Source organism: Eptesicus fuscus, chromosome 14, assembly GCF_027574615.1.
Source record: "Eptesicus fuscus isolate TK198812 chromosome 14, DD_ASM_mEF_20220401, whole genome shotgun sequence".
Lineage (NCBI taxonomy): Eukaryota > Metazoa > Chordata > Mammalia > Chiroptera > Vespertilionidae > Eptesicus > Eptesicus fuscus.
Genome location: NC_072486.1, coordinates 59,264,241 through 59,284,793, shown reverse-complemented (window position 1 = coordinate 59,284,793; position 20,553 = coordinate 59,264,241). Strand labels below are relative to the sequence as shown.

At 43.0% G+C, this 20,553-nt stretch overlaps 1 protein-coding gene across 1 annotated transcript in view; it reads left to right on the top strand.

The window, feature by feature from the left end:
- The window catches only part of EXOC4 (exocyst complex component 4), a 737,356-nt gene that overhangs the window by 46,615 nt on the left and 670,188 nt on the right, over window positions 1-20,553 (top strand). Inside the window, exon 4 of the mRNA XM_008150517.3 lies at window positions 18,142-18,326. Coding sequence (XP_008148739.2) covers window positions 18,142-18,326 — 185 coding nt within the window. The remainder of the gene's footprint in view (window positions 1-18,141; window positions 18,327-20,553) is intronic.

Below are 20,553 nucleotides of genomic sequence, written 5' to 3'. Positions count from 1 at the left end.
TTAAAGTCTTTATTTATGGTCTTTGTAATAATGCTTAGTAATGTATTCCTTAGAGATGCTATATTACATACATAATTTTTATTTCTGAGTATCATATTTTTGTTTGTTTGTTAAAACAATGGCTATTAATTACAATTTCTAGTTATTTGTTGCTACTGTATAGGATGCTGTAGATCTTTTCTTTTTTAATTGATTATACATTTCCCTGAAACTAATCTCAATCCTCTCTGCCTGGAAAATGATCTAGTCTTTAAAACTTGGCTCAAATTTTATCATCTCTTACTATGCCAGATAATTAGATACTTTTCTTTAAAAAAATGTTTTTATTTTTATTGTGGTAAGAATACTTAACATGAGTAGATGCTATTCTTTATTTTCATAAGCTGTATGTATTTCTTTGTAATATAATTACTTTTGTTTATATTGTAGATCATTGAGTGCAGGGGCTATATCTTACCTATTTTTGTCTGCCCTGTACTTACCATAGTCATATAGTCATAGTTCACAGGTCATTAGTCAAATGGGTAACTAACTATGTGAAAGAGTTTCATATCACTAAATAGAAAAAGGCATTTTACTCTCTCTAGGAGCTCTGGTCTAATTTTCTTCTCCCATTGTTTTTGTTTGTTTGCTTGCTTTTTAATGGTTTTGTAGTTTCTAATCTTTTCTTTTTACAACAAAATAATAATTATAATAGCTAATATATATTGAATACTCACTATGTGCTTACATCAACCCACTATGTAACATTTTAAGTATGTTACATCTGGTAATACATTTATTTCTCCCAACAACCCTGTGGGAGGTAGGTTTCCAGTACCATCCCCATTTTCCAGATGAGGTAGTTGCCTTGCCTGATCTGGGCCATTGGAATATCCTCATATACAGTGAAGATTTTGTGGAGGTAAGATTTAAAGTGCTTAAAAGGTTGGAAATATTCTTCAATTTGGCCTCTTGTTTATAAGACTGAACAGTAAGGTCTGTAATTGCTCTTTCAGTGGACTTCATATGAAAAAATAATCACATTTCCTTTCCCAATGGTTATGTGATATTGGAAGTAAAATCTACTTAAGGCATCTGAGGAAAGTGAAGACACAATAATGTCATCTTTCAAAACCCTCTGATTTCCTTGGATTCGTTTAACAAAAGGTTTTGCATTTTTATTTTGAGGCAGGTGCAGATGCCCAGTAATTTAATCCCTAGTCAGGTTATAAATCCAGAGTAACTAAATCAGTGCTGACCCTGGCTCTTGTCGGCTCCTGCAGTTCCCACTTCAGCGTTAGACTGGTCTGATGGCCCTAGACTTGGCTTCTAGATGGGATATTCAGTTCTTCCTTTGATACAATAACCTGAGTATTGCATAAAATAATTAAATTGTCATGGCTGGCAATGTCTGCAAATAGACATGGCCTTTTGTTTTCTTCTTCAAGGTAAACAGCTACTGTTAGCTTACAAAAAGCTAAAAGTGATCCACCAAGAAGCCTGCATCCATCACATGGAAATCAGAGACTTGATTTATAGTGTAGCCTGTAGCTTTGTGATATGTACGGTTTAAATTAGACCTTTGCAGTCATTGTGCTGGGTTGATGCAAGCACATTAATGACATAATTTCTGGTTGCTGCATCACATTTCTGCAGTCTGTTCTTTGTATTCCACTCACATTAATTGAAGTAATTTTGCCAGTGAAGCGTGTTTCAAACCTCTGCATTTAAATTGAAATTTTAATTCCCTTATTGTCTTGAAAAGACGGCTGAAGATGCCTTGTTACAGGTTTCATTATCACTCAAAACACTCCAGCTGCTGGTTCTAATGTACAATGACTGATTAATTCTGGGAAGAATTAGTAATGTAAGAATAGCAGCGGCTTCCCCATGGCATGAGCTAACCAGGAAGGTATTTCATGACAGTTAAGGTATTTCATGATAGTTAATATTTTTATGAATTTTTTTAAAAGGGAAATTTGTGTAGAAGTCTGAATCAAACTGAAATTGCACAGATGAGCTTCGAAAATCACTTACACAAGTTCTGATTTATCAACCCATAGAAGTCAGTTCAATGATTTCATTCAATCAGTGGGAGTCAAGCCAGTGCGAGTAGGTTTGAGGCACTTTAGCTGACAGTCACAAGCTTGTGACTGAAATAAATTTTTTCATTTCTAAGTTTTCCAGGGAGTGGAGAGATTCCGAATGTCTCTTAATCATTTTGTCTTTTTATTATTTATATACCTTTTAAAAAAGAATCCATAGCTGTATAGTCAGATAAGAATTATTCTGATAATTATAATAATAACTTGTATTTATATAGTTGCCTCTTCCCAGGGGATACCAGAGTGCTTTGCTGCGAGAAGAGTATAGTGGAATTATTTCACTTACACTGTGAGAATGTGGCCATATCTGGGGGATAAAGAGAGTAAGACAGCTATTTAATTGCATAGTTTTCTAAGTCCCTATAATGCAAATAAGTATATTTGTAACATATTTAGCTTACCTTTGCAATTGTTGGACAACATTCAAGGTTGTAAATGTCAGTAGGGGCTTAGTGTGGGTCAGATGGACTGTTTTGGAATCCAGCTTTGCCGTTTACTAGCTTGATGACTTAGAGCTATTTCTTTAACTTGACTTTGTTGAAAGTTGGAGTTGCCAATAATGCATACCCCCAAGGGTGGTTAAGGGGATTATGAGATATTTATACATGTAAAGTAGTCACAGTATACACTGTAAGTGCTTAGAAATGTTATTTATAATTAATTGATTATTTTTACTGATACTGTTAGACAGGTGATGGCTCCCATGTTATAATCTCAAAAACTGTTCTAAGGTGGACTTGTTTTTGAGCTGATAAAAGAGTTGAAGTAGGGTTGGCAAGGTAAGCATTTTTTATTTTTTTTTATAGCTAAGTAGTATTTTTTTTAGTTTTTATTTTTTTTTATTTTTATTTTTTTAATTTCTTTATTGATTAATCACATATTTGTCCTCATCCCCCCATTCCCATCCCACCCCTCTCCCCACGCATGCCCCAATCCCCTGTTGTACTTAACCGTTGGATAGGCTTATATGCATGCATTCAGGTCCTTTGGTTGAACTCTCCCCCTCCCCCCACCCTCCCCCTACCCTCCCCTATCCTCCCTCTGAGGCCCGATAGTCCGGTCGATGCCTCCTTGCTTCTGGTTCTGTTCTTGTTCCTCAGTCTATGTTGTTCATCATTTCCCCTAGATGAGCGAGATCATATGTCACTAGATATATACTAATAAGAACTGAATGTGAGACGAGCAATAATAGTTATGCTGACAGGCAAATGAATCAATCTGTAGCGAGCTTCCCCCTGGACCAACAGTTCTTTTGAGACCCAATTTCAATGTCCAGTAGTTCCTTATGTGTACATGTCAGCACTGACCCCTCAGCTCTGGATGGTGGACAAATGGTGGTAATGGAGGTCCGACTCCCTCTGGTTTGGTCTCGGCCGAACCCAGGGGCACGGCGTCACCCGGACTAAGGGGCACGTGGCCTCACCCATACCCAAGGGGCGCATGGTCTCACCCGGGCCTGGGACCCAGCCTCACCCGGATGGATCCAGGGGCGCACGGCCTCACCCGGACCCAGGATCTGGCTTCACCTGTACCCAGGGACGCTTGGCCTCTCCCAGACCCAGGGGCACGTGGCCTCACCCGGGCCTAGGTGCACAAGGCCTCACCCGGATCCAGGGACACATGGTCTCACCCGGACCCAGGGACGCTTGGCCTCTCCCAGACCCAGGGCCACTTGGGCTCACCCGGGCCTAGGTGCACGAGGCCTCACCCGGATCCAGGGACACATGGTCTCACCCGGACCCAGGGACGCTTGGCCTCTCCCAGACCCAGGGCCACTTGGGCTCACCCGGGCCTAGGTGCACGAGGCCTCATCCGGATCCAGGGACACATGGTCGCACCCGGACCCAGGGACGCTTGGCCTCTCCCAGACCCAGGGCCACTTGGGCTCACCCGGGCCTAGGTGCACGCAGCCTCACCCGGATCCAGGGACACATGGTCTCACCCGGACCCAGGGACGCTTGGCCTCTCCCAGACCCAGGGCCACTTGGGCTCACCCGGGCCTAGGTGCACGCGGCTTCACCCGGATCCAGGGACACACGGTCTCACCCGGACTGAGGGACGCTTGGCCTCTCCCAGACCCAGGGCCACTTGGGCTCACCCGGGCCTAGGTACACGAGGCCTCACCCGGATCCTGGGACACATGGTCTCACCCGGACCCAGGGACGCTTGGCCTCTCCCAGACCCAGGGCCACTTGGGCTCACCCGGGCCTAGGTGCATGAGGCCTCACCCGGATCCAGGGACACATGGTCTCACCCGGACCCAGGGACGCTTGGCCTCTCCCAGACCCAGGGCCACTTGGGCTCACCCGGGCCTAGGTGCACGAGGCCTCATCCGGATCCAGGGACACATGGTCGCACCCGGACCCAGGGACGCTTGGCCTCTCCCAGACCCAGGGCCACTTGGGCTCACCCGGGCCTAGGTGCACGAGGCCTCACCCGGATCCAGGGACACATGGTCTCACCCGGACCGAGGGACGCTTGGCCTCTCCCAGACCCAGGGCCACTTGGGCTCACCCGGGCCTAGGTGCACGAGGCCTCACCCGGATCCAGGGACACATGGTCTCACCCGGATCCAGGGACGCTTGGCCTCTCCCAGACCCAGGGCCACTTGGGCTCACCCGTACCTAGGTGCACGAGGCCTCACCCGGATCCTGGGACACATGGTCTCACCCGGACCCAGGGACGCTTGGCCTCTCCCGGACCCAGGGCCACTTGGGCTCACCCGGGCCTAGGTGCACGCGGCCTCACCCGGATCCAGGGACACATGGTCTCACCCGGACCCAGGGACGCTTGGCCTCTCAGACCCCGGGGCACGTGACCTCACCCATGCCTAGGTGCACGAGGTCTCACCCGGATCCAGGGACACACGGTCTCACCCGGACCCAGGGACGCCTGGCCTCCCCCAGACCCAGGGGCACGTGGCCTCACCTGGGCCTAGGCGCACGAGGCCTCACCCGGATCCAGGGACACACGGTCTCATCCGGACCCAGGGACACCTGGCCTCCCCCAGACCCAGGGGCACGTGGCCTCACCCGGGCCTAGGCGCACGAGGCCTCACCCGGATCCAGGGACACACGGTCTCACCCGGACCCAGGGACACCTGGCCTCCCCCAGACCCAGGGGCACGCGGCCCCACCCGGGCCTAGGTGCACGAGGCCCCACCCGGATCCAGGGACACATGGTCTCGCCCGGACCTAGGGGTGCGTGGCCTCTCTCAGACCCAGGGACACGTGGCCTCACCTGGACCTAGGTGCATGAAGCCACCCGGACCCAGGGGCGCGTTACCTCTCTCAGACCCCTGGTCGCGTGGTCTCACCCGGATCCAGGGGCTCACGGCCTCACCCGTACTCGGGACCCAGCCTTACCCGGATCCAGGGGCCCACGGCCTCACCCGGACCCAGGGTTCAGATTCGCCCGGACCCAGGGGCACATGGCCTCACCCGAACCCGGAATCCAGCTTCACCTGGACCCAGGGGCGTGTGGCCTCACCCAAACCCAGGGGCGTGAGGCCTCACCTAGACCCAGAGGCGTGTGACCACATCTGAGCCCAGAGGCTCGCAGGCTCGCCTGGACTCGGGTCTCAGCGGGGTTTCGTCTTCTTGATCCCAATTCCTGTTGGTCAATTCCCTCTCAGCAATTCCTTCGGTCATTTTCTCAGAGCTCCAGGGCGGCTGCCGCAGAACTCGTTGGGCGGCGGGCTCGGCAAGGCTCCGGTGTGCCCGGTGCCCGGCGGTGGGCTGGTCCGGTGTCGCTGCGTCGGCCCTTGGGTCTGCAACGGTGGCCAGTCGCTGAGCGTGCGCACCTGGCCACTTCGGGGCATTGAGATTCTTGAAGGACTCGGAGGTCAGCAAGCACGGTCTCCCAGGGGCTCGTCTGTCCGTGCTCGGCAGCGAGTGGAGCCGTCCCCTCAGCCGGAGACCGCCGGGGGAACTGCGCCGAGCACGTTCCAGGCCACCATTGTGTCGCCTGAGCCATAGTTCTTAAAGTGTGGACTTTGGGTCACCGGCATCAGCATCATCCTGCGTACCCCTCTCTTTTATTCTAGTTGTAGAGCATCTGCTCAGCCAGCCCCCCGGTCTTTCTGGCTGGTGTCTGCTCTGCTCTCCCGTCGTAGTCTCAATATTGTTGTGGTAGGCAACGATCAGGCTGCCGCCCTATGTCTCCATCTTGGTCCTCCTTTGTACAGTTAAGTCTTGATTGTTGTTGGTGTCACTGGGAGGAATTGTCCTCCAGGCCAATTGGCCGTGAGGACCCTCTTTGTCCGTATAGGAAGAGTTGCTGTGCAGGAGACATGTTTGTGGGCCGGGTCTTGATGCAGCAATGCCTTGGCGCTCACTGAGTCTGCCTCTAGAATGCCTCCCTTATGCAAGTGATTGAAATCTGGTGTCATCTCCCACCAACCACTAGATGCCCTCGTTTCTGGGTCTCCAATGCAGTGTGGGTCAGCCACTACCTGAGGCACTCAGCAGGAAAAAGCTTCTGCTCAGCTTGGCTGGGGCGGAGCTACAGGGTGGAGCCTACAACCTTGGCTTCCTGTCAGCCCCGCCCTATGAGGCTCCTGCGTCTGTGTCCCTCTGTATTCCTTGCAAACACCTCTGAGAGAAACGCGCCCTGGAATTTCGCCCACTGCCAAACAGTCCAGTCCCTCCCCTAATGAATCTGGACTCCCAGATTCTCGCCTGGAACTGGGTTTCAGTGCAGTTGGAACTGGGTCTCAGCGCAGTCTGGCGTCCCTGTCTCCTTCCCAGCAGGGCCACCCAGTGGCGCAGGTAAAAGTCCGTCCTCTGCGCACCTTCCAGTGCGCGCGTCTGGAGCCGCCGCTTCTCTGTGCCTCTGCCACCACAGCCCAAATTCATTCCCCCAGCGTGCGCCTGGCTTCCCAGGGTTTCGCCCGGAACTGGGGTTCAGTGCAGTCGGAACTGGGGTTCAGCACGGTCCTGAGCTTATGTCTCCTTCCCGCTAGGGCAGTTCAGTGGCGCAGGCAACAGTCCGTCCTTTGCGCCCCTTCCCGTGCGCGCCTCTGGAGCTCTGCCTTCCCCCGCTCCTCTGTGCCTGCGCCCCACAGCCCAGACTCATTCCCCCAGCCTGCGCCTGGCTTCCCAGGGTTTCGCCCGGAACTGGCGCTCAGTGCAGTCGGAGCCGGCGCTTAGCGCACTCCGGAGCCTCTATCTCCTTCCTGCCAGTGAACGCCGGCCAGGCCGTCAGCCGCCCCCTCCTCTCCGGCTCCATCCTCCCCGCAGGCGCGCGCGCTCGTGTCTCCGCCAGTTTCTCCATACTTCAGGCTTTTACGGCTCCCCCGATTGTCCCCGTGGCCCTCTCCTTCCCCCCAGCTGTGGGCATTTCAGTCCGCCAGCTCTCCTGTGGTTCTGGACGATGTCCGTTCTGACCTCTAGTTGTGCCTTTGAAATTGTTGTGCCCGGCTGCAGGTTAGGTGTTTCACCAAGGTAAGCATTTTTTATTCCTTTTCTTTTTGCCTAACACAGACATCTATCTGAATGAAAGACTGTTCCACTTTTTATACACAGGAATTATTGCAGGCAGATACTAGTAGATAGAATTTTTCTCAGAAAGTAAGTCTTGTCTGCTCTAACATGTGCACTAATGGATGAGCAAGACCCCAGAGTACTATGCCTTATTTTTGGGATTTGACTGGACAAATTTCAGATTCTGTGTTATCAGTTACCTGTTCAGCCTATATCAAGTATATGTTCATAGGGTATCCATTGACTGTCTGATTATAAGCAATGTACTAGTAATTTGTTGGTCCGCTATCTAAGATCAGTTTGTTGCAAAATCTCTAAGTATTAAATGTGTTATTTTGCCGAGGGTCGTAATTAGATATAAGGCATTTCACTGTTGGAGGGGGCTCATCTAAAATGTTGATTTTAGCCCTGGCCAGTGTGACTCAGTGGTTAGAGTGTTGGCATGTGGACCAAAGGGTCTCAGATTCAATTCCCAGTCAAGAGCATGTACCTGGTTTGCATGTTCAATCCCTGGTCTTGGTCAGGGATTGAACATGCAACCAATTGATGTGTCTCTCTCATTGATGTTTCTCTCTCTCTCTTTCTCTCCCTTTCTTCCCTCCCTTCCACTCTCTCTCTAAAAAAAAAAAAAAAGAATCAATGGATAGAATATTCTTGGGTGAGGATTAACAACCACAACAACAACAAATTGATTTTAGTGTTAGAGTAGTTGTTAAGCTATTCTTTTCTGTCATTGCTTCGATAGCAGGAATAGTGGACCAATGAGGTGGCTTCTATTGGTGCCAGTAAAGCTTTCTTATGAGCAAATAGACTAATTCTTCTTTTCTCATATTAAGGTTAGGGAAGGGGTGATCATAACTATCAAATGCTTAATGTACAAATAAGGAAAAAAGGGCCCAAATGCCCATCCCTTTCATCTGATTTGCAAGTTTCTGAGATCTCACAGGATTGTTTTTTTTCTCATCATGACTCTGGAAATGGTATCGAGAGAAAAAAGCTCTATAAAGATCAGGACCTGGAACATTCTAGTGAACTTATTGAACTTATCCTGAAAATGGTTCCGTGACTCTGCAAAAATGTTTCAATATTCCATATAGATTTCTGTACAACATGATAAAAAATGTATCAGTGATCAATAGTGAAATAGTTACCATTAAAGTCCATATGTTCTAGTGTTGAATATTGACTTGATAGACTGGCCAGTATTCTATACTAATAACTTATCAGAAAAGAACCTGGCACATATTTTGATAGGTAAATGAATGTGATGATGTCATTGTTGATCACTAGTATATCTGTGAAGGTGGACTTAACCTTGAAGAAGCTTACACACTAGTTGGAAGAGACAGATGATGAATAACTAGTGTCTTTTGTATCCTTATAAAACAAGAAAGGGGGACCAGGAATATTGGGGGTGGGAGTTATGATAGGGTAGGTAGCTATAGCAGCTTCTAGCTGCATTTGGGACCCCATTATTTCCTCAAACACCTACATCTGATCTTTTCAAAAATATTTAGGAAAAGCTGAAAATAAAGTTATTAAACAAGTAACCTTGGTTTTGCATCCATAATTGAGTAGACTTAGTGTGGCCGCTTTATTTTTTCCCTAGAGTGTCAAAGTACAGGGCTTGGTAGCAACTGTTTTTCTTCTGCTCAGTGCCCTTTTTATTTAAATTTGCTTTGGAGGGCTGGAGTTTTGAAAAGCCATGCTGTTTGATAGGCACTGGTTATTGTATTAGCTTCTCTCCCTTTTTAGTGTGCTCTTCTATCTGCCTATTTTATTTTAAATAAGTAGAAGTTCTATTTTATTGTACCAAACCTCATAAGTTTAGAAATTTTAAATTGGCTAGCTTGGCTGTAGGGCAGTGTTTTCCAAACTCTGCCCATTAGGGAATCCTTCAAGTCATGGGGATGTAAAGTACAACTTAGGGAATGTAGTTAGTAATCTATAATAATAAAAGCGTAATATGCTAATTAGACTGGACAGCCAAACTACCTTCTGGACGACCTTCCGGATGAAGCTGTGGTGGCAGGGGCTGAGGCAGAGGCAGTTAGGGGCAATCAGGCAGGCAGGAGAGTGGTTGGGGGTGATCAGGCAGGCAGGCCAGTGGTTAGGGGTGATCAGGCAGGCAGGCAGAGGGGTTAGGGGTTATCAGGCAGGCAGGCAGAAAGGTGAGCGGTTAGGAGCCAGTGGTCCCAGATTGCGAGAGGATGCAGGTCGGGCTGAGGGACAGGCCCCCTCCCCCCATGCATGAATTTTGTGTACCGGGCCTCTAGTATTATAATAATTATGCATGGTGTCAGATGGGTACTAGACTTACTAGTGATCAGTTTGTAAGTTTTATAAATGTGTAATCACTATGTTGTGCACCTGAAACGAATATACTACTGTATGTCAAGTGTAATTGAAAAATAAAATAAAATTAAAATTAAAAAAGAATGTTGAAATCCAGGTCACAGCCTCGACTGATTACATTGAGATCTCAGGTGGTGGGACACTAGCTTCAGTAATTTTTGACATTGTCCAGGTGATTCCATTGTGTAGACAAATTTGGAACCATTGCTTAGGGTCTAGCTTATGCTGTGCAATAAAGCAAAACTAATTGCCCTTGGCTCTGTTTAATACCAGCTTAAGAGTCATTAGAAACCAAATATTTGCATAAGAGAGACATGACATTGAGATAGTCACATATGTACAAATGTGCATATAAGTAGTTTGACTGATGCTGCTTTGTTGCTGTCCTCTATTGCAGTTTTTAGATAGAGCTGAGTGTCTGACTCTTATTCTGATTTTCTAGTGTGATTATTTGGTTAATAGGAGTTCTATGTAATGGCTTAAGGTAGATGCTCTCCAGGCTCAGGCTGATGTGGAACTCTTCACAGCTGTCATTGCGGTGCTCTGATTCCTGCATCTTTACTGTGGGTTCTTATCTGACTATTGCCAGGATTTAATGGACTGAAATTGAGGCACAAATTTACTTATTGACAGACAGGTGGTGGCTAGGTACAGTGTGGTATAGTGCAAAGAAAATTGATTAAAAGCCAGACCTTCTTAACTCCAGTCCTGACCCAACAATTCGCCAGTTCTGTGAGCTTAGACAAAGAAATCATTTTATCTCCCTGGGTTTTAGTATCTTCTTCTATGGTTATACAAATACCCTGTCATATTATAGAATGGTTGTGAGAATAAATTTTATACAGGCAAAGTGCTTTATAAAAATAGAAGCAATATGAAATTAAAAATGCTGTAGCCAGGATTGTCATCATCACTGTCACACAGTGCCAGGTGAAAAGAAAAAGCAGTAGTCTGGGGCTTGTTTACATTGGGTAACATTTCTGGCCTACTGTTACCATCACTACTGCATACATGTTTTAATCAGCTGGACTCTGTGTGTGTGTGTGTGTGTGTGTGTGTGTGTGTACATGTTTACACATGAGTCTGTAGGAGGAATAATCTAAGTCAAGAATAATTCACAGGTCCTTTGCTGACATCCTCCATCATATTCAGGTTTCAGCCTCACAGATGGAGTTGCTTGAATAGGTTTTTGATTGGTCAGTCTGTGGCCTGGGGACCCTAGACATGTGTAAATTGCAGCAGATGATAATGCATGTTGTTGATGGGAGCCCTCTATCTCAACTTGATGATGGTCAGTAGCCTTTCCTTGTCCTCACAAGATAGGAGGAGCTTGTTAAAGAGGTCTGTAGTCTCTGAGATCCATCCCAGTACTGATTACTTGTGGTTGCCTTGCTCTTAAAAAGAAAAAAGGCATATTCTTCTCACATTCTTTTGTGCGATTTTAATAGTTCATGTTAGCAAAGAGCTGTAAAAGTGCTGAGCAGTTCTAATGGGTTTGGTGCAGAGTGTGGTGAATTGTCTTGATTTGAGTGTGAGCATGAAGTGATTCTCAGAGACCTCCTTTGCCAGCTCTTAAGAGGACAGTTGTTTGTAACTTTTTCTTGTCCCCGAATAACAAGATGACCAATGTAAGTGACTTTAGGACACTTGGTAAATGAGAATAACTTTCCCAGTGGTCTCTTCTCTTGTATTTTGGAGTAGAAATTCAGGTTTCAGTGCTCTTTATGGGGCTCTTATAGGAACTGGGAATTGGAGGGATCATAAGATTAGCAATAAAGAAGGATATTTTTTATGAGCTTTTCCATAAGCAATTACAATTCTTATCTTTTTCATAAGGTGTTGAGAGTAGTATAATTTCTTCAGGAAAGTAATTGTGAACAAATCTGTTATAAGTCCATTTGGAACAAAAGAGGCTCTTTTGTTATGTATTTGGTGATGGGTGCATGTTCCCAATGTACTGACAAATTTTAAAAATGCATATTTAAAAATAACAGTATTTTCACAAAAAACTTGGTGTGGAAAATGATTGGAAGGAATCACTTAAAAGATACAATTTTATCTGATTATTAAGAATATGGACCATCTTTACCTTTGTGATTTTCTTTGATTTTTAAGATTGAGCATTTATTACTTTCGTAATTTGGAAGAAAAATAAAGGTTAAGAAAAAAAAATACATTTCTGGGCCTCAGGTTTTTTTGTTTGTTTGTTTTTAAATCTGTAAAATTGTGGAGGGCCTGAGTCTTGACAAGCTTTAAAGGTCCCTGACAATAGAACATTCTTACATTTTATTTCTCAGATATTGTCATTTTGTGAGGCTTGGGCTAATGGATCTTAGAAGACCTGGCTTCCCTTCCCTAGACTTAGTGTTAATAAAATCTAAAATATGGGAATTATTTGTGGTAGAATGCCCTGATGTATAAGAAAAAAGTGAAACAAGACAAAAGCAAAAATAAGGGAGAATCCAAAGAAAGCGTGAGAATAGCTTAATAGATGGTTTGTTTTTAGAACAAATCTGTGTTTCACAGCAGTAATAGGTAGATGTTTCATGAAGCTAGATGTCATATTTGATCTCTTTTGAGTTTTGTTTTCTACGATAGATTTGAAGATACTTTAAAAAAGAAATTCACAAGTAAAATGCCTTCTTTTGACAGCACTTTATCTTGCAGCCCCCCTCCCTTCGTTCACTTATCAATAACTTCATCTCATTTGCTTTATCCTGGAAATTCCATTATCTCCCAGGCAGTCTATTGCATTAAGCCTTTAGTACCTAATATCGCCTCATTTACATTGACACGTGCTTGACCTCAGCCCTTCTCCTCTCTTTGTTAATGCACCAACAAGCACTGATATCTCTCTGGAGCATTATCATTTGGCTGTTAGCTCAACTAATAACAACCCTTCATTTGAGCTGATGAAGGTTTATTAAATAAAAACATGCAATCGCCCTGGCGGTAAAGTAATGAAGGGAGGATGGAGGTAGACAGCATCCTGTTTTAATGGTGAGAGCATGCTGAGTCTGCATTATAGGTATTTGGTTTCCTTAGGGCGAAGGGGCACCTGAATGGGTTAGATCAATAGCATGTTAGCAAACTGATTTTTAAGAATGGGCATTTTTTGATTGCCTGATTTGATCACTGATTAGCTATAGGCTGAGGAGTGAGGGTAAAAAAAGGTGTTTTAGCTCCAGGCTCTTGGCCTTGCCCTTGCCCTGTGCTGCAGCTTTCCTGGGAGGTCTAAGTATGAAACTGCCAATGGCCCCGAGGCCTTAAGTCACACTGGCCCTCTTCTGGGTTCCCAGGCACGCTTCTTTGTTGTTTGCAGCCAAAGATTTTTGGTGTTCTTATTTAGTTAAGACCGTTCTAAAACATTGTTTAGTTTGTGTCTTCTTATAATACACATACAGGAAAGGGGAAGGCATCGATTCTTTGGAATAGTCAAATTTTATTATCTTTTTACTGCACCCATAAGTTGGGCCAAGGCAACATTTTCAGAATGTTTATGTTGCCTTACTATTAAAAAAAAAAAAAAAAAGCTTCCTGAAGAGAGACAAACTAATTATCGGAGTCCTGAAGGAAGTATTTGTTTTGGACTCAACAGTTGCAAACATTTGCTTTCTTAGGGAATATTGTTGCCAAAATAAGCATTTTCATTAGCTAGCAGATGGTTTAGTTAGCAGGTTGGCTTTTTTGTTTATACTTATAAGTTTCCCTTCTTTTTTTGGCTCGAACCTTAGTTCTATTTAGAAACAGTTACTAATGTCACATACCTTTGTGGAGCACCTCTCCCAACTAAAGCCATTAATAAAAAAGACCAGGAGTTTCCTGTCTAGCATTTTCTTCAGTGAAGCAGCTGTTGAGTATGGCCAGTTTTAGTATTTTTCTGAAACTTTTCTATTGGTTTATGTAAGGCACAAAACTAGATCTTTCCACCTAATAAGCCTGAATAAGATGGGCAGAAGACAAATTTAACTACGAAATAATAATTTCCTCATTTAAACTAAAATGAGACTGAGAAACATACTGGGAAAGAAAAATTACAGGTTCTATAGTTCATAATTACCAAGATTTCTTTTGTTGTAGACTTATTTGTCATCTCAAGGTAAATTTTTTTGAAATAGGAGACAGTTCTCTATAATGTATATTTTAACTGCATTTTGACCTATTTTTTGAGTTATGGAAACATTTTTCAGAATTTCTGTTTTCTTAATGGGTAGGTTTCTAATAACAAAACATGCTGTCCTGTTCAATCTCATGTGTTAAAACATTTTGTAAATGTTTGTTCATTTTCATAATCCTGAAGGAAATACTTGCTTTCAACTCCAAAATAGATTTCTGTTATTTATATGAGTAGTTGAGTAGAATACCAATTTTCTGTTGGATAATAATTGGTATTCTGTGAAAAAAAAATCCCCTTTTAAGTAGTATCTCCTCCCCGCCCCCAAATAATTTTTCAACACATATGTAAGATAAATTCTAGATACAATTAGTTGGCTTATTATCTACTTGTAGTAAGTAATCTACTATAAGAAATGGTGTGGTATACCTTAGAATTTTAAGAGGTCATAGTAGAGGTCATTTGGGGTATGAATGAATGATAATGGTCTTGTGAGGAGATGTATAGGCAACATTTACCTATGAACTATTCCACTGTTTGTTGTCTACTTCACCTTTCATTTACAATTTTAATATATATTTGTGACATTATTTAGTGTCACAAAGTCACATCTGTGAACCCAATTTTGATAACTTCTCATAGCCACTAACCTGTGAAGCCATTTTGCTGCTGCTTTGATCCATCTGCATCTCTTGAATTCCTGTTAATGTTTCATCAGTGTATTATTTTGAAGTGTTCTGTAGTCATTACATTTGGAAAATGGTGAAATAATTTATGAAATAACCATTTCTCACACATTACATGTCTCTTTAGTTGTATTTTTATTAGGAGTTATGCTCAGTTCTAAATGTGGGTGGGTTTCTCCTGTAGTGAAGCCTTACTGTCGGTAAGTGCCTGGAAGCCAGACCCCCAGGACAACAGACTGAACCATCAGGGATGGTTGTGGGTTTGACTGCTGCCTCACCAAGTTTTTCTTTATGTGTAAACTTTATGGTACAGGCTGCTTAAAGCAAGGTAAGATAAATGTCAGGTTTCTAAACTGATGTTCTAGGGATCAAATGTTGCATTGACAATTATTTCTTCAAGTTGGTTTGAGTACCACTTAGGAAGGGTAGAGTAGGGGGAAGACAGTGACCTTGCCTAGCTTCCATGATTATAGTTTTACAAACAGACTCTGAATAAGTGAAGGACAGAAAATAAAACACTGTATTTTCATATAGAAATAAGAGACTATTCTCTATTCTCGTTGTGGTAAGGTTTTCAAATCTTAGAAATTTTAAGATAGCTCTTGATAGTGTGTGTGTGTGTGTGTGTGTGTGTGTGTGTGTGAATTGTACATATTCAGAAAGTTTGTAATCTATATGGTTACAATGGTTCTATGAAGGAAACAACACTTTACTGAAAATGTTGCATCAAAGCACGCTGAAAACACCCTCTGAGGTTTCTTTGTCTACAGAATAAATAGGTGCCAGGCACTGTGCTGTTTTACCTATATGTTAAAAATTTTTAATTAAGATTGGCTTTGAAAGTTGACATCACATAATTTTGTATTTGGAATTTGATGTATTTAGGTTAAAAATCTTTATGCAAGTTCCTACAAACAAATCAAGCATGGATGTGCAGTGGGTGATTTTTAAGCTTAAATATCTCAGCTGGATTTAATTACCTTAAGGGATAAGGCTACATGATGGACCAGTGGTTTACCAAATTATTTTTCATTTTCTGGATTTCGATGTCACTAAAGGTTACTGCGTCCTCTTTTCTCTGCTAGAGACTCAAGTTAAAATCCATTTTAGAGCATCCGTGTGAATGAATTTGTTGTTGTTTTTCCTCCTTGGGGACACGCTGGTCATTTTGTGAGGCCGCCTTTCCATTTGGAATTGCTGCAGCTTGCACAGGCCCAGGGCTCTCATAGCAGGGCAGTTGCCAGTCAGCATGAAAATGAACAGGCGGGCTTCGGAGGGCAGAGCTGGCCCAGGGCTTGTCACTCTTTCATTCCCTGATTCTTTCTTGGTAAATGTAAGGAAACCTATTTGCTGCTGACATTTGATTATAGCATATCACAAACAAGTGATATGTTTGTGGGTAAGCCTTTGCATTTTCCTCCCCATCTCAGGCCACTCTGTATTTGGCAGCTCCCAAGCTGTCTGTATTCACCGTCCATAAGCTCCTCCATGACTGTGTGTATTGGTATAGATCTCTGATGAACACTTACCCACTGGTATGTTTCATGGCCTCCACCATTTATTGCTTTTGTCTAAATGCTTCATTTTTTAGGAGCATGTTTATTTGCATGAGTACATTTAATGTTTTTATCCCAAAGTAAGCATTATTAGTTATTGCCTTTATTTGTACATCTTAGGAAGATTTAGAAGTATGACCTAAGCAGGTAATAGTCATCACATGCTAATCCCTTCAGGGAGCTTGGTAGTGCTCTTTGCCCTCTGAGTTCAGCTTGTGGTCATCTCTTCTCTGTTGTTGTTACTACATTTGCATTCTTTGTGTGTGTGTGTGTGTGTGTGTGTGTGTGTGTTTTACTTCCACCTTTGTTCTCCAAAGGAATAGTACTGAGAATATTCTTTTCACTCTAAGTTCTTTATACATAAGGACATAAATATAATTTCATATACATGGATAAATGGGATCAGATCATACATGCTATTTTTTTTCTTTTGAAACTTATACTCTTTGGTTTCCAAACCTATATACACTTTGGTTTCCAAATAAATTGCTCTAGATTCCCTGAGTCCCTCCCTATCTTCTCCCTTTGTTGTAGGCATTCCTACACCATTTTTATTCATCCAATCCATTTTGTCTTAAAATCTCCCAAATTACATTTTATTCCAGGAGTATCTCCCTCTCCATAGTTTATCTTCTGTTCACTGTTCAAATTCTCGTTCTTCTATCAAACTGGGTTAAGCCAAGGAGTGATGACTGCTGTTGTCTGCTTGTAGCATTCAGGTAAAATTGCATTGACCTCTGTGTGTATGTATATATGAGAAAGAGAGACTGACTTTATGTAAACTCACATGTAGACTCAGGCTAATGAAGCTCTGGTTCATGATCATCATAAGAATTATTAAAAAATTTATAATGTGCTTCTATTTAGACTTAAAAGGCTAGCTTTGAAAGTTGATTTAAACCATTAGTACGTGGAATTCTTATGAGAATATGCATGATATAATCACTTTAATTGGGGAGTTCATTTTCCTTGTGTCCATTGATAGGCAGTGTATGTGGGAATACATTTTATGTACCGCTTTGCTGGCACTTTAGATGCCTTCTTGCTTATCTTCATCAAGCCTGTTTTCATCAGCATTCTGTGTCTCAGATGCTAAATCCTTCAAAGGCAGAGAGAGGCCTAGCCACATTGTGCAGTAGTCACCCCTTATTCGCAGGGCATGTGTACCACTGGGGGTACCTGAATCCTATATGTACTACGTTCTGCCTTTAGATGCACACCTGTTATAAAAGTTAGTTTATAAATTCACTTTCACAGAAAGAAGATTGGTACTTACCATAGATTTTATCAATCTCACCATGCAATTTTTTTTTTCTTATTAAGTTGGGAACTTTTCACTTAAAGGAAACACTTTACAGCTTTCTTTGGTATATTCGATTGCCAGCATCACTACTCTTGCACTTTGGGGCCATTATTACGCAAAGTAAGGATTACTTATCACAAGCACTGTGATACTATGACAGTGATCTGATAACTGAAATGGCTACCAAGTGCCTAATGGGCACATAGTGTATGTATGTAGTATGTATACGCTGGACAAATGGATGATTCATGTTGTGGGCGGGGTAGATGAGGACGGTGTGAGATTTCATCACACTGCTCAAAAAGGCATGCAGTCTAGAACTTTTGATTTATTTCTGGATTTTTTCCCCATTTAATATTTTTGGACCTTGGTTGACCACAGGTAGCTGAAACTGCTGAGTGCGAAACCACCAGTAAGGGGGACTGTACTCACAAAGCCAGTGTAGTTGATAAGGCTTTTACAGATCCTCTGTGACAGTATCTTGTAAAAAATAGTTCTTTAGAATATTTCTAGGTTGCTTAGTTATTATATGTTATTGTCTTCCCTCCCCTTTCTAGGTGTCAGCAGTCCAGTCTTTGGAGGGCCCCCTGCTCCAAGTGGAAGGACTGAGTGACCTTAGGCTGGAGCTTCACAGCAAGAAGATGAATCTTCACTTGGTTCTCATAGATGAACTGCACCGGCACCTGTACATCAAATCCACCAGCCGAGTTGTGCAGCGTAACAAGGAAAAAGGGAGAATGAGGTGGGTTAAAGAGGCTCTTTGGTACAGTGTACTGTGGCAATGTGGAATATTATTTGTTTCCCAGAATATTGTAGTCATTTTACTTTTTTTTTTTTAACCTTTTGCACTCAGATGTCGAGTGTGACTCGACACGGTTAGCATTAGAATAAAGGAATCGAGAAGAAAGCAAGCGAGTGCAAAGGGTTAATATACTGTTTTTAATGCTCCATACTCTGAAAGGCTGACATTCAAAGTTTGTTCATTCCTTCATTGCACATTTATTATGGTCCTCTTACGTAAAGATCCATAAGAAATATTATGGTCCTCTTATGTAAAGCTACATAAGAAACATTTACTGTGGGACTTTAATATGCTGGGCCATGAGAGATACCCTGGTTTATATCAGAAGAAAGAGAAAAAATCCTTAAATTGGGTAGTGATGTCAACCTAATTAAGAAATATGGCTGTATGCACTGAAGTTATAAGATTCTTTGTTACTTAGGGTTGCAGTCCTCTTTTTGGAAGTGTACAGGAGAGTCCTATATTGAAGGGCCTGGGCTAGAGTCAAGACATTCAGTAGGTTAGTGTAGACCTGGGAGGGAATAGACCAGATCTTAAGTCAGGTAAGGCAGTAGAACATTGGCACAGTTAACAGGTAGCAGAGAGCTGTGCATGTCATGTCCTTCCAAGAGTCCTTTGAAATACTAGTAGCCATAGGCCTTTTCCGAGGGCAGTTTAGCAATATACACTTGTTCACGCTTGTTCACTGGCTGTAGACAAGAGTAGTACTGGATGCAGTGCATGCTGGCAGTGAAATCTTTCAAGTCCTATCCTGTTCAAACAAAACCTGCTGACTTTGTGTGTGATGCTTCAGTTCAGTTGGAGACACTGCCAGAGAAAGAGGAGTTTCTGTCCCTTTTCTGCATATGGCACTAGAAAACCTTTTGCAAGACACACAGAAGTCAGGACCTTAGCAGAGAGTAGTGGTAGGTGGGGCAGTGCTAAGAACTTCCTTCCAAGTGTCTGATGGGTAACTAGCAGGTCTGAATAGATTTCTTCCCATGCAAAGATTGAAGAAATACTCTGGGTCCTGTGAAAATATTCTGTAGTGTAAGGGAAAATGAGCATTACCTTGAGGTCTTAGAAAAGAGCATTTATTTGAAAAAATATTTTATAAAGCAAAACAGGAAAACTTTAGGAGATTGAAGCTCAAGGTTTCTCAAAATATGGAAAAGGATGCAGTAGATTAGATTATTTTTCAAAATTATCACTTCTTCCCCTTCACTTTAGTGGGAAAAATGTATTTCCTGCTTTTGACTTTTGGGCTCTTGCTTTTGCCAGTCGATTAGCACGTTTCAGGAAGGACCTGAAATGGGTTTATGCCAGTGAGCATATGGCCTCTTGTGCTTCTGCCATTGCTATGATGACGTTGATCCAACGATGAGGATGAGAAACATGTGGAACTGATCCAAGATCAGCCAACTGCCCACCATCTAAATATGTGCTTCTTGTTGAATGTTACTAAAATTTTGTGGTTGTGTGCAGCAAGCATATAGCTTTTATGAAACGTTAACAGAGAGTGATAAAAATGGAAATGGGAAGGATACAGAAAGAAATAACTAAAACATGAACAAAATGTAAGAAAAAAAATAAAGTGGGGAAATATAGTCTTTGTTTCAAGCATTAGAGTGAAGAATTGAATCAGTGATATGGAGAGACAAGATGACAGAAGAAAGATAATAGGTATGAAAAATAAAGAATAGTTATCAATTCAATTATTTTAAGTATTCTACAGAATGACACTAAAATTATAGTGTTATTGGCTGAATTGCTATCCCCCTACATTTCATATATTGAAGTCCTAACTCCCAATACCTCTGACCGTGATTAATTTTGGAAATAGGGTCTTTCAAGAGGTAAACCAGTGAAAATGAGGTCATTACGGGGGACTCTAATTGAATATGATCTATGTTCATATAAGAAGAGGAAATTTGGACACTGTCTTGCACAGAAGGAGACCATGTAAAGACACAGTGATAAGATGGCCAAGCCAATGAGAGAGGCCTCGGAATAAACCAACCCTGCCAGTGTCTTGACCTTGCACTTCTAGCCTTCAGAACTGTGAGAAAATAAGTTTCTGTTTGTTTCAACCACCCAGTCCGAGCTATTTTGTTATAGCAGAAGCAATACTTATAGTGTAAATAAAGAAACCTACTTAAAGCGGAGGGAAAAAAGACCTTGATCTGCA